This window comes from Osmerus mordax, chromosome 27 (assembly GCF_038355195.1).
Source record: "Osmerus mordax isolate fOsmMor3 chromosome 27, fOsmMor3.pri, whole genome shotgun sequence".
Lineage (NCBI taxonomy): Eukaryota > Metazoa > Chordata > Actinopteri > Osmeriformes > Osmeridae > Osmerus > Osmerus mordax.
Window position 1 is genome coordinate 9,055,637 of NC_090076.1, and position 14,666 is coordinate 9,070,302.

Below are 14,666 nucleotides of genomic sequence, written 5' to 3' on the forward strand. Positions count from 1 at the left end.
AGGGACAATCAGTGTTGCCTACGTCTGTGATTCAGTGGAATTAACATTTCGATTATGTGTAGGCTTGTAATTAACAACCCACCCTACATAAATTGTAGTGATATGAGACTGACATTTGAGGTGTTTAAATGTCATACTATAAAATATATGGTAGCTGCCTAAATGCCATAACCTTTAGTATCCTATACATTATGTTATTTGTAAACTATATCGAGGTTTGAGAGAACTGTGATGAAGAGGTGCGTAATGTAACCTCGCAAAAGAAAAAACATTCCGTGTGTAGTGTAGGTTATTTCGTTATATTCATAAATCAGATGTGATCAAATCAAATTTTATTTGTATAGCCCTTTTTACACGCAAGCATGTCACAGAGGGCTTCACATACACCCATAGAACTGCCCCTCAACCAACCTAAACCCTCAAGGAAGACTCCCAGAAAACTTCACTGTAGGAGAAAAAATGGAAGAAACCTTGGGAGGAGCGATTCAGTGAGGGATCCCCTCCTCCATGTGATAATCCCCCTTAGCATATTTTGTGTACAGCCACCTTGTCTTTGCGCGCCCTCGTGTGGTTAACTCACATTCTAATGCCATACGTTTCCCACAGAAAATGGACATGGCTATGCGGAAGAAGGGTCGCACTTGGAAATTGTTCCGCACCTCAGAGTACGCTCTTCTCTCCAGAGTTAAAGCCGTGACAGGTTCACCCTGTAACTCTCTCATTCTTTTTGTCTGTTTTTTTGTTTTGTTTACAATAAATCTTATTAGAGGAATGACCAGTCACTGTTCAATGTTCAGATATCCCCATGATAACTTTCTCTTGAAAATTCGATTTGACAAAGATACTTCCTATATTCTTGAAGTTGAGAGTTGAGTGACGGGGTGTGAACGCCTTCCCAGAAATTCGTAGCACCTCCTCCATCTCTTTCCCCGTGCACGGTGGACTGCAAAGCATGTCATATTGTCCAGGATTAATGATTACAGTAAAGTTCTCAACTCAAGGTACGTGGAAAAATAGGTACACAATAGCACATGTTTGATGATCACACCTCTGGCGTTAATGCCGTTTTTGTTTCTAAATTGTCACTTTGACGGTGCGCATTTGCTCGCTGTTGGCACCAAGACAGGCTTTCACATGTTTTTACGTAAGAGCGGATACAAAGACTGGTTTTAATGTATTGGCACGTCGGCCACATACTACTATCGGCTTCTGAATAATACAACATATTATCTATGGTGGCAAATGGAATTGTAACTTAGACAAAATATCTAACTATAATTTCGTTGATCAATTCGTTGCCATCGCTTGTAGCCATTTTGGTAAAGATCATGTACCCACATATGGAACTCTAACATATTTGCCAATATTCACTTATTCTGTCCTGGGATACTTTTGTTCGTGGTTTAATCCGTAATAATTTTGGAAGTGTCACACTGGCGCGCAATTGCAACGAACTGGGATTATGGTGATATATGATACTTTGGGTTGTACATTTCATTGAAGAAACCCTGATTTCGGAATGTCTGTGTGTTTATAAACAATACAATAATAAGTAGATTAATACAACAATACCGTAAAAACGTTGAGAAGTTTGAGTGTGTTGATGACACTGTGGGACAAGTGAGACTAGATGTGACATCTTCTTAGTAGGCCTACGTGGTATTTTGTGAAAGAAGGGATGTGCGCACAGGCGCTCATCGAGCACATTCAGAACTTGGACCATCTTTGCAAACTACGTGACTAGCACAGCGGACACACGATACGTGCTTGAACTCCTCACAGAAATGTTACGCTTTGTTAACCAACCGAGAAAAGCCTCACTGACCTTGCTATGCTATTTACAGGAACACACACACACACACACACACACACACACACACACACACACACACACACACACACACACACACACACACACACACACACACACACACACACACACACACACACACACACACACACACACACACACACACACACACACACACACACACACACACACACACACACACACACACACACACACACACACACACACACACACACACACACACACACACACACACACACACACACACACACACACACACACACACACCCTCTCTCACAACCCCACACACACAAAAACAAATGCAAATTCACACCAACCAACAGGGCAATATTTATCATGTAGTTTAGCACACTTCCCCTCAGTGCTGTCACATCTATTAATAGCCCAGCTCTTTTTTACCAGTTACTGTACAGTTGCAATCATAATCAACAGGTGTGTTGAAATCATTTGTGCCTTATACTTAAGCTCTTCTGTGTCTCTGTCATGTTTTTATCCGAATAACCTGTCTTACTTGACACTCCACCTCTGACGTTATCCTGTTGTGTGCATCCCCAGTCTCTAGATGCTTCTGTGTGTAACTCACACTTCATCCTGAGTCCAAGTTCACGGCTGGCGTCCAGACAGAAGCAGGAAGGACACATCCTCTTCCACGACAGCCATGTCTGCCATAGACCCGTATCAGTACATCATCGTGAGTAACACTTTCATTTGCAGTACAGTGGTATCGTTACTCAGACGAGATATTGTTTTGCCTACTCGATCCTTGTTGCATGTTGTAAAAACGTATTTGGAGTCTATGGAAGCAGAACTGAAAGGTCCACAAGGACACCATAGAAATAAAAGAAATCTTGAGGATTGTCACAAACACAGCCAGGGGCGTAGCCACGTGGTGGCCAGGGGGGGCCACGGCCACCATTGGTCAGAGAATGGCCACCCTGCCGGCCCCCCCAACCTCACCAAAAAAAAAAAAAACTTTTTAAACCCTTTTTAAACCCTCCTGAACAGAAACAGTATGAAGCTGAAAAAATGCATTAGTATTTTTTTTATAAATTCGTCTTATATTGTCATTTGTCACTTACGCAACAAGCCCCATATTCGCAACATGTTGGGCCACGCCCCCATCAACAGCGCAAGACACAAACCAACGTACCTGCATTCTGACAGCGCTTCAATGGAGACTAGCAGCTAACCACTGGATACCGTCAGAAAACTGCTGCTCTGAGTGATGCAGTGTGTGAGTTTTAAAATAGTAGTTTTTGACAATCAAGTGCCACCCCAAATAAAAGACTGGCCAGAGCTGGCCCCCCAGAAATAATGTCCTGGCTACGCCCCTGAACACAGCCTTATTGTTTAGTCTCCTTTATCAGCAACAGGTCTTCATGCCGCTTTAAAACCACATATTTTCATAATATATATAGACACAGGAAAGCAGGTGGATATGTCTTTACGGGGCGCTGTCCTCTACACCTCACGGTGATGTAACTTGGCTTGTGTTGGCTTGAAGTGGGTCTTCTCATGAGGTGTTTTTTATGGTCTTCCAGGTCGAACAGCAGTTTTCGCACAAGTTGAAAGTGACCGTGGTGAGAGCAGAAAACGTCACCAAGGGCGCGCTCGGTGACTTGCGTGAGTCTGTCTAACACACCTGTCCCTCTGATCCTACCAGTTCAGCATGGAGAAGACCCCTGACATGGGTCTTTAGAAGGTTCAGGTCATCATTGTGAATGACAATTGGTTTCTCAATTGACCCATCTGGCTAAATACAAATGATTTGGATTCAAATGTAACCGTTTGGTTTGAAATGAAATTATGCAAAACGCCCAAACGGACACAACGTAAGGTCAAACGCACCTGATGAAAGTAAAGCAGTACAAAATCAGTATTTCAACGTGTAAAATTGCCAGGTCGGTTTAGCAGTGACGAGCACCATGCAGTGCCTGTATTCCTTGATCGTTTACAACGCCTCTGCTGTGCATGACGAGGGTGTGTTTGTGTGCAGTGGACACGCCTGACCCCTATGTGGAGCTGTTCATCCCCACGACCCCCGAGAGCAGGAAGAAGACACGGCACATCGACAACAACATCCACCCGAAATGGAACGAGACGTTCCACTTCATCCTGGACCCCAACCAGGAGAACACTCTGGAGGTGGGCCGTGGAACCCCCTGTGTCAGTTGATCAGTTGGCTCGTGTTTTATTCAAGTTTAACAACGTTATTCCTTTTTTTCTCCACCTATCTAGATAACACTAATGGACGCAAACTATGTTATGGACGAGACCCTTGGGACGGCGTCGTTTGAAATCTCCAAGCTCACCGTGGGACAGACTGAGACCGTGCCTGTACTCATTGGCAAAGTAAGATGCCTGTGTTCCAGGAACTCGGTCTACATGACAGACAAACCTCTAAAACCTCTCATTTGCTTTTTGACTGATTTGGCTTCTCTAATGACTGACTCTTTAATGCCTGAGGTTAATGTGGTGGTGTTGCTTCTGTGGTCCCCTCCTTCCTCTTTGTCATTCTTCTCTTTATTGTACAGCGTGTACCCCTCTCTCTTTCCTGCCTCTCCTTTTTTACCACCCCTCCTTCTTTACATCCTCTCTTTACCACCCCTCTCCTTCCTCTTCCCATTCTCTCTTTCCTTCAACCCCCATCCCTCCCTTTAAATCCCACCCCCACCCCATGATTGCGGTATCCCAGTGTTGACCGACTAATCATTATCTACTGCACTGTACAATAACCAGCTCTTTGTTATTATGACAGGCAACCAAAGTATACCTGGAGATGTGCCTGGAGGTCTGGTACGTGTTCTTATATGTCAGCCTGCTTGGCTGCTTGATCATAAAACTCGTTTTGTAATGTTTCTATGGCGAATCTCTTTGGCTCACCCCGATGTGACTTTATCCTATGCACGAGCAAAATGTATGGGGCTGTATGGGCATGCACTTCAAAGCATAGGAGTTGACCTAGAGAGCTGACCTCAGCACCAGTCAACGTGGCTAATTCACAATGCGCCAAGCGCACAGTACAGGGTTGTTTTAACACGGTTTCACTAGTTCCAGGACAGCTTTACGTGTTTTAAAGATACTACAGATTTACAATGCTCTGCTCGTTGCTTAATATTGCATTACAAGTGTCATGATTTCCTCCCGGTCCTGTCCTCAGCACCAACCTGGACCTGCGGTTTAGCCTGGCCCTGTGTGACAAGGAGAAGCTGTACAGGCAGACCCGGAGAGAGAGGGCCATGCTGGGTATCAAGAAACTGCTGAGCATGGAGAAGCCCCGCTTTCTTCCCAGCTCCCCTCAGGAGGTGGGGGAGAGAGCCACACTGTGGACCCAGGCTTCCACTGAGGCCTATTGCTAAAACCCACTGCACACATGCAAGTCACGCGTTACGCAACGCATTGCTTCTGCTAGCAGACCAGAAACCAGACTACCAGTTTTTAAACGTACAAGATAACATTTAAAAGAGCGAATATGCCAACATACGTGGTTGTTACCACGAAGATGAAGATAATACTTCAGTAAATACTACAGCAATCATTGACAGATAGAAACAGAGAAAGAGAGTAAAAGAGGAAGAGGATATTAAAACAGAGATAAGGAGAAGATACAGTAAATGGGGGAGGGGAAGAGGGGGAATGGCGGAAGCAGAAGATAGGGGAACAGAAAAGGGAGAGAGCGAGAGACACAGAGAGAGAGCAAGAGAACGCAGACGTGCTCAACGCTCAGGCTAGTTTAGCATTCCTCCGAGAGCCTGACGTGTCTGACCCCTGGCTGCACACCCAGGCGTCAGCCGGCAAGGCCTGGAAATCTCCCTGCATCGAATGTAAACAGCACATTGCAGCACCCCCACCCCCTCCCCTGAAACACCATCACTCCATCGCTGGCCCGTTTCACAACATGCAACGTCTCACAACATTGAGCTGTACAGATATATATTACTGAACATTGTCTAGGCTGCTTGGTTTGACAGCAGTGAAACAGATTGACGGTTTGTGAGTCTGCACAAAGTAGAGTAGTAAAACAGGAAATCAGCTCTAAAACCAAAAATGACGGAACAACACTTTGGGGTACTGATTCACTGATAGCATCTTCACACCCATGTGATATGACTAACCTAATCTACGTCATCCTGTGACAGCAGTGTTGTTTTGTGTGTCGTGCTGCAGGTTCCAGTCATTGCCATCGTGGGCTCTGGGGGAGGATTCCGAGCCATGGTGGGCTTCTCGGGGGTGATGAAGGCCTTGTATGAGTCGGGGGTTCTGGACTGTGCTACATATGTGGCTGGTCTCTCAGGATCCACCTGGTCAGTTGAACTCAACCCGTTTCATCCACAGAACACCCTCTCTCCCTCTCTCCCTACCCTCGAGCCAAGATCAACACCAACACAGGCCCTGTGTTCTGACAGATGGTCGTGTTCCCCTCCTTCCCTCCCTCCCACCCGCAGGTACATGTCCACTCTGTACTCCCACCCCGACTTCCCCACCAAAGGCCCGAAGGAGATCAACCAGGAACTGATGAAGCGCGTGAGCGGCAACCCCCTGCGTCTGCTGATGCCCCAGCACATCACCACCTACATCCAGGCTCTGTGGACCAAGAAGGCCGCCGGCCAGCCCGTCACCTTCACCGACATCTTCGGGATGCTCATCGGCGACACGCTCATCCCGGGGGTGAGGAGATCTTAGGGACCACTGTGTCAAGCCTCCCCTGTTCTGCTCCTGGAGAGCTACCCTCCTGTTGGTTGTCCACCGCCTTACCCGTCTTATCAATAAGGAAATCTTTATGATAGAGGGTGGTAGATTCGGGCTGGACCACAAAACCTGGAGGAAGGTGGCTTTTCAAGAACGTGGTTGGAGAGCGCTTCTTGTATCTCGTTTAGTCTGTTTCTCTGTTCTACTTTTCCGGTCTCTTCGTTTGTCCAATCCCATGACTGTTTTGCCTCTACAAACATTGACAGATTCATCTTTTCTTCCCCCCCCCGACTTCCTCCATCTCATTTTCCTGCTTTTGTCTTCGCTTGCTCTTTCTCTTCTTGTTCAAAAAGATCAGTGAAACTGATGGTTTTTGTGTGTGTTTTGTGTGTGTTTCTGCGTTCCCAGAGGATGGACACCAAGCTGAGCGAGATGCAGGAGAAGGTGGACGAGGCCCAGTGCCCCTTCCCTCTCTTCACCTGTCTGCACGTCAAACCAGACGTGTCTGAGCTCATGTTCGCAGGTCAGCCGTCTTCTCAGAGCGCGTGAATTGTTCGTGCGTGCGTGCGTGTGCCTTCCAATGAAATGTTTTGCATAGTACTGCAAGATAATCAGTAACCAGAGATGATCAGATGATCTCAATGCGTTTCCTAGTAGAGCCGCTCATTCTGCGCACCGCGAGAGGTCGTTAGGTAGATCTGTCAATGTCTGCTTTGAAGGAAGTGTCAATTGTATTTGTGTGCGACGTGTTCAAAATGTTGAGTAGTTACTAACAGCGGACCACATTAATACCGTCAAACAGGCCATGGGAACCAGGTAGGTGTCAATCAGCAAGGGGAAAGGCAGCCACCCAATAGGAGTACAGAGTTAGACTGTTAGACCACAAATAAGACATGGTTTTAGTCAGCGTGCTGAACAGCCAAACATCAGCAGTGAGAATGTGGGAGGGTGACACAGGGTAAAGGCTGCATGCCAAACAAGACTGGGATTAACCCCGATGATCTCAAGATCTTTAGATCTTTCTTAGAAAAGACACACGGTCCTACAAGCACAAAGTCTCATGTCCAATTCCACATTTACTTCCTGCAGTTTATGCAAATACATATTTGCTTTTCCAGTGAATTGTTAGTGGCTTTCCCTTCTTTATGCCAAGTTATACAGGGAAATACCCTACCTTTCGGAATAAAATAAATACATTCGCTCCACCTCTGCAACTGCTGTAAACGTATTCATTACAATCCAGTACCAACTAAGAGGAAGGCATTGTACGTTTTGAGGAAGTGTCAAAACGTGTGCAATGTTTACACGTGTAAATAACTTGTGTAGTACAGTACATGGAATTGGCTTCAATGTGTTCCCTCTTAAAATTGACTTGACAAATGATCAATGACACTGCTTTACACCGGTGCCTCCATCACTTTTTTTTTTCCACAACAAACAAAAGTGTACCTGGTGTTGACTGTAGAGGCTTGCGTTAGCTGGCATGTCGTTCACCTTATCTTATTTCAAACTACGTCTTCTCCTCCCCCGCTTGAAAAGAAACAAAAGATTTGAGCTGGAGGAAAACGAGCGATGGCGTGTGTGCACTGTGTCCTGGCCGATTTGACTGACGGATGGACGTTTTCTCTCTCTCTCGACAGACTGGGTGGAGTTCAGCCCGTACGAGATCGGCATGGCCAAGTATGGCACCTTCATGACACCGGACCTCTTCGGAAGCAAGTTCTTCATGGGAACCGCTGTGAAGAAGTATAAAGAGAACCCGTTGCACTTTCTCATGGGTGAGGCTCCACAGACCGATGTTTTAGGAGAAAGTTCGGACCCGACTCGAGGGAACTGATAGTGTGCTGTATGACATACACCGCATGAGAGACCAAGGGGTAAACCCGGGAACTCTACATTCTGAGTAAAAAACCTTCAGTAAACCTTACGTTACTCACATTGTTAGTGTTGTATACAAAACAGAGGCCTTTTGTTTAAACCCTACTGGACCTTAGAGGATAGTGGTTATCCCGCTTTTATTTGGACTTCCGTCCAAAACAAATATGGCCACTGCAGGCGGAACGAAACTGCCAGAGGGAATTGTGCTGTGCCGAACAGCACAGACATCCTATGAGTCAGGGTTGTCATCCCCTCCACCTAGGTAATGACTATCCAAACTTTGACTCACAAACTCTAGCCCGAGGGCCAAATACACAGGTTTGTGTTTCCTGATTGGGATTAAAACAAAACTTCTCATTTTTAACTGTGTTTTCTCTGTTAGGTGTGTGGGGCAGTGCTTTCTCCATCCTCTTCAACAGAGTCTTGGGGGTCAAGGACACGACAGGGGGAAGCACCATGGAAGAGGAGCTTGGTAAAATCACTCTCTAACCCCCCCTGAACCAACCTTTCACATTCGGCACTGAACCTAAGACAAACTCACTGTGAGGTTCTTCAAAACCAGACCCTGTCCGTTTAGGATAAACTGTAGCGTGTCCTGTTCAGCTGCTTGAAAACTAAAGTCTTTGGTGATTGACAGCTGAAGTAATTGTGGTTAGTCCGGCCCTCATTCCAATCATTTGTGTCTATCTGCAACCTGCCAACTTCACCTCTCATTGTAGTATCTCACCTCTCCTTGTATCCCATTACATCTGTTTCTTTGTCTGAAAGTTGATCGATGTTGACACACACAGTGACAGTAGTTGCAGATAATCACTCACTACTTTGAGTGTTTCCCAAAATAGCCATTTGGCCTTTCTCTGTCTGGGGTGTGATTCGTGAGATGAAAAGAGAGATATCCGGTCCCTGTCGTTCTCCCTAAGATGAGCATCTCAGATGTTTGTCTAAATTGATTTTTTAATGGTCGCCTTTGCACATCATGCGTGTTGATAGATCCATTGACTTCTTCCCATTCAAAGAAATGATTGCCTGGTGATTTGTTTTGATGGCCATTGTAAATCACAGATTAGTCAAAAGGATTAAATAACAGAAAGATAATAGACCTCACATACGTCATAAGAAACGTGTACCTACTGTGGACGTAGTTTACATTTTTTGCTGAAGTTTTCATACATTTCGCTTTCAGTACAAAATCCAAACGGACACATGAAACAAATCATTAGCTCGTACGATGTAGCTCATGTGCTTCCCTCCTTAAAGTTTGGCAAAAGTCACGGTTTCAGTCAGTGGATGTTTCCAGTGATGAATGAAGGTGTCCTTATCTTTTCTCATAGAACAGATAAAGCCACAACACATCGTGGGACAGGACAGCATGGACAATGATGAGGAACCCTGCAAAGGTAGGAACAGCTCAATCCTAGGGAGTCAGGTGGCTGAGCGGTTAGGGAATCGGGCTAGTAATCTGAAGGTTGCCAGTTCGATTCCCGGCCGTGACAAATGACGTTGTGTCCTTGGGCAAGGCACTTCACCCTCGGGGGGAACGTCCCTGTAAGTACTGTAAGTCGCTCTGGATAAGAGCGTCTGCTAAAATGACTAAATGTAATGTAAATCCTACTGTACCGTGGCAAAGGCACAGCACTGAGGGATTAGCATAGCATCAACGTCCAATCTGAAGTGCGCTGAACAAGGCTGAAGTCCATAAAACTTGTAGTCACTCGTATAGGAGACACTGAGGAAATATAAGGGAACTGGATTCTGAAGATAACAGTAAGAGTGTGTGTCTCCAGTGTGTCAAGTCATGTTTTGACACATTACAAATCACCGCACTGACTCATTTCTCATTTTTTCACCTACAAGGCATGGAATCATTATACATTTAGGTTAGGGCCTCACCATGAATCGCCCAGGGCTTTGAGTAACCGATTCCCCAAATAGCCTGTATCATGGTTTTCGTGGTATTTACCTTTTTTCCCACCTGACAATTAGTGTTGCATCAGGTGTTTACCTTAAGAACTGTGTTTAGCTTTTACAACGAGACATGGCGTGTAGGTGCCTCTGTGTCTGAGTGTGGCTTTGAGATGATGGGTGTGATTCTGTTCGATTCCCCTCCCCATCAAAAGGAAAGCGTGAGAAAAAGAAATGGGAAAGCTAAATATAGTTGACATTCAGAACTAAAAAATAAATAAAAAATTGTGTTCTCTAAAAGGTCATCAGGTTCCTCAAGGTGAACTTATCATCCTTGACTAACAGGTCTGGAAGGGCGTAAACATCCCATAACTCAATTATTATTTTATGTTTGGACACTGTCCCTCCCCCTGCCGCCTCCCGTCCAATCAGCTGGCACGGAGAACCAGGAAGCGGAAGAGGAGTACCATCGTCATGCCCAGGCTAGCTGGGTCCAGCGCACGATCACCTCGCTGTTCAGCGACTCGACACTTTTCAACACGCGGGAGGGGCGAGCGGGTAAGGTGCACAACTTCATGCTGGGTCTCAACCTGAACACCAGCATGCCTTACTCCCCCTTCGGCGAGCATATGTGCCAATCACCAAACTGCGAGGATGAAGTGGACGCAGTCACAGGTGTGTGTGTGTGTGGAGGGGGGGGGGGGGGGTCAAACCTGCTTTATATATATACAGTACATTACATACTAGAAAAACAACATTCTGCTGTAGATCGGTGGCAGATTAGTCAACCAAGCAACGCGTTGATGGTGTGTTGTATCTGCACGCAGACCCCGATGAGTTCGACCGCATCTACGAGCCTCTGGACGTCAAGAGCAAGAAGATCCACATAGTGGACAGCGGGCTGACATACAACCTCCCCTACCCGCTCATCCTCAGGCCCCAGCGAGGCGTGGACCTCATCATCTCCTTTGACTTCTCCGCACGCCCCAGCGACTCCAGCCCACCCTTCAAGGTCAGAGGTCCCTCTTTACCCCCTGGTTTACTTCCTGGTTTACTTCCTGGTCTAATGCCTGGTTGATGTTGTGGAAAGAATCGATCAGGATGGAAACAGCTGTGTCACATGTGGAATGCAGAACTCTGTAGGTTTCAGTATCACAACAATGGAACACTTCCTTCTTAAATTCTGGGACGATCAAAGTAATAGATTATTCATTCAACTGTGAAAATAAACAAGGATGAACTATATATTGTAAGGCGACTGTGGTACTGTAAGGCGATACGATTTAGCGAAAAGGGGAATACAAGTTAACGTATTGAATGCGTTTATTCTGAAGTGCTTTTTAACTCGGTGTCCTCAATCTAGGAGCTTCTGCTGGCCGAGAAATGGGCTAGGATGAACAAGCTGTCGTTTCCCAAGATCGACCCCAAGGTTTTTGACCGTGAAGGTCTGAAAGAATGCTACGTTTTCAAGCCAAACAAGGGTGACAAGAACTGCCCCACTGTCATCCATTTTGTCCTGGTCAACATCAACTTCAGGACTTTCAAAGCCCCTGGTAATTATCTTGTGCGAACAAAAGTCTTATCAGTAGCCTTGTTATTATACTGGCAAGTTGTTCCCTTCTGGGAAGTCGGCTTGGAAAGTTCCAGTTTATTTCCTCATAGTTCATTTCTGGTGAACTGTAGAGGCTGTAAATGGGCCCCTAACTCCTGTGACCTCAATGAATATACACCTCTAGGGGGTTAAACATGTAGAAATGTATGTGTGTGTGTGTGGGTGTGTTTGTGCATGCCTGTAAGATATGCGTTTTACAAGATGCCAGGCCTGCTGAATTATGGTTCCCTAAAGGATTCTCCAAGCAGGAATCTCTCACTCCATCGGGAGAGCTCAGTGTGTAAACAGGTTGATGTATCCACCATAGAAAGATACACAGACTACAGCTAACCAGACCACCCTGTGTCATACACTCAGGATGGAACCATTCCCCTACAGGTCACATGCCTCCATGTTTCCTCTAGCCTCTACAAAGGCCTGCGTTTGTCAGATGTAGTGGTTTCATCAATCATAGGAAAATAATATTTTACTTGTCCTATACGACTGAGGAGATATGAAAATCGGCCCCTTTAAAAATCAGTCAGGTGGCTGAGCGGTGAGGGAGTCGGACTAGTAATCCGAAGGTTGCCAGTTCGATTCCCGGTCATGCCAACTGACGTTGTGCACTTCACCCTACTTGGGGGAATGTCCCTGTACTTACTGTAAGTCGCTCTGGATAAGAGCGTCTGCTAAATGACTAAATGTAAATGTAAAAATCAAGAAGTGAGCACCACTCTCCTATTTCACCTACATATGGTGCCCAACTGTTGTTTTCTTCGCAGGGGTCCCTCGGGAGACTGATAAAGACAAGGACTTTGCTGACTTTGACATTTTCGATGACCCAGAGACGCCCTACTCCACCTTTAACTTTCAGTACTCCAACCAGGCCTACACCCAACTCCACGATCTCATGGAGTTCAACACACTCAACAACATTGAGGTCAGTTCTGCAGTGCCTACAGTAGCCATCACTCAGAACAGTCCATGAAGGACACTGTAGTTGAGAACCCGCATGGTTAGATATGTCGAGGGCGGTGTGGAGTAGATGTAACAGTTTGTGTGGTGTTGATGTTTCATGCATGAGTGCATATCAGGGTCAGCCTGGACTCCTTGTTCTATTCAAAGTGATACATTGCTTTCTGTATTTGATATACGTAATAGGAAATGTCGGTTTAGCCAACTAAAGAGGGTTTTTTCATGGCCAGAATATTTCTGTATGCAATGTTGCGGTTTTAGTCCAACCCTACACACACACACACACAAACACATACACCTGAGGATAGCCATGTGGAACATTAAAGCAGTGAGTACCATGGGTAAGCCCTTAGGGAGATCTGCTTGGCTAACCGTAAGTAATGCATGTAAAACAGCATTCCACCTAAAGGAAATGTCCCTTCAGCAAATCAGATATAACGCATGTAAAACCTCATATAGCAGAATCAAAGTGGGTTCAATTGCCTGAAACTAATCGGGGTCACCCCAACATCAAACGCCTGTGTGGAGGCAGAGGGAGCTATCTGCCTGCCAACAATGGTTCGATCAAGATTACAAGGAACAGTCGATGGAGCAAGCCTGTGTGCGTTCTCTTTTCACCTGTTCCTGTCCTCCCACCGTGTGTCCACAGGTGATTAAAGATGCCATTAAGGACAGCATCGTGTACAGGAAGGAAAACCCCTCTCGTTGCAACGTCTCTCTGTCACTCAACGAGATCCACAACAAGAAGTTCCTCAAGCGAGAGCCTGGCCCAAGACCCAAGAATTGAGAGTCTGACTGGGTGAACCAATCAGCGTCCAAGGCCCAGATGGACTCTTGAGATTGGCCTACATTTCGGACAGAAAAAAAAAGACAATTTCCTTTTCGGAAAAGTATATTGTGCCTATTTCTTTTAACCCTCGTGCTGCCTTCGGGTCACATGACCCAAAGGTTCATAACGAACCATCGTTGTGTTTACCCAATTTGACCCAATACAAAAACAAATTAAAATATTTTTCTTTTAACCTTTGCAATGTGGGGGGTCTGAGACAGCCTAGCTGTTAAAAGAAAATGCTTCACTTTGTCTTTGTATGCGGTAAATCTGTCGCAATACGACGGTGGGTCACAATGACTGATGGGTCAGAATGACCCGAAGATAACACAAGGGTTAACTGATGTGAATCAAGTAGGTTTGGTGTACACCTAGGAAACCTGTTGGATCTGAAAGACGAAAGGGAGTAGGAGTTAAAGGATCCTGAAGTTTGTAGTAATGTGGGTAATAAGAGGTTTGGGTAGCATATACTGTACTGTGTCATCAATAGACTTTCCTTATTTTATGTCATGTGCAACTCTTGTATATGGACCATGCAGCTTTATGTAGTAACGTTGTTGGTCTAAACATATGCTCTAAACTGGAAGCCTTCGCCAGGAGAATGCTCCTTCCACAAGTACACTCTGGAATACCTCAAACATCTCAATGATGTTTACTCACCTAGGGAGTATCTCACAACTGAAACCCTCTGATTTTCAGAAAATAATTAACAAAATCGAGTCTCGGGTTGCCGTAGAAACTGTTTGCCTGTGTCTCTCCCTCGATCGTATTCATGCGTGTTTACATTCTGGAGTGTGTGTCGTTTCGGGTTTCCCCTTAGACACTCAACCAAGGTTTTTTTTTTTTTTTTTTTTTTTAAGCGATTCATTTCCTTTCTTTCTGACCCTTCTGCGACTCTTCAGAGAGCAAGAGAAAGGCTGAAGAGATGTTACCCAAGACCCCATTCAGTCCCTCCTCCACTCCCAGATAGG

The 14,666-nt window shown here is 45.6% G+C and overlaps 1 protein-coding gene across 1 annotated transcript; it reads left to right on the forward strand.

The window, feature by feature from the left end:
- The first annotated feature begins 933 nt into the window (after nt 1–933).
- pla2g4ab (phospholipase A2, group IVAb (cytosolic, calcium-dependent)) lies at nt 934–14,001 on the forward strand. The gene is made up of 18 exons (XM_067230717.1): nt 934–1,001; nt 2,387–2,522; nt 3,373–3,454; nt 3,828–3,976; nt 4,070–4,183; nt 4,590–4,627; nt 4,992–5,136; nt 5,999–6,135; nt 6,277–6,499; nt 6,929–7,043; nt 8,161–8,298; nt 8,781–8,870; nt 9,730–9,795; nt 10,733–10,975; nt 11,128–11,312; nt 11,664–11,853; nt 12,674–12,831; nt 13,516–14,001. Exons 2-18 carry the CDS (start codon nt 2,490–2,492, stop codon nt 13,651–13,653), a joined length of 2,244 nt encoding a protein of 747 aa, XP_067086818.1. The 5' UTR covers nt 934–1,001; nt 2,387–2,489; the 3' UTR covers nt 13,654–14,001.
- The last annotated feature ends 665 nt before the right edge of the window (nt 14,002–14,666 follow it).

Coding starts and splice junctions, on each gene's coding strand:
- pla2g4ab (XM_067230717.1), top strand. CDS start 2,490: ATGTCTGCCATAGACCCGTATCAGTACATCATC. Junction 6,500..6,928: donor GCGACACGCTCATCCCGGGG/GTGAGGAGATCT, acceptor CTGCGTTCCCAG/AGGATGGACACCAAGCTGAG. Junction 12,832..13,515: donor ACACACTCAACAACATTGAG/GTCAGTTCTGCA, acceptor GTGTGTCCACAG/GTGATTAAAGATGCCATTAA.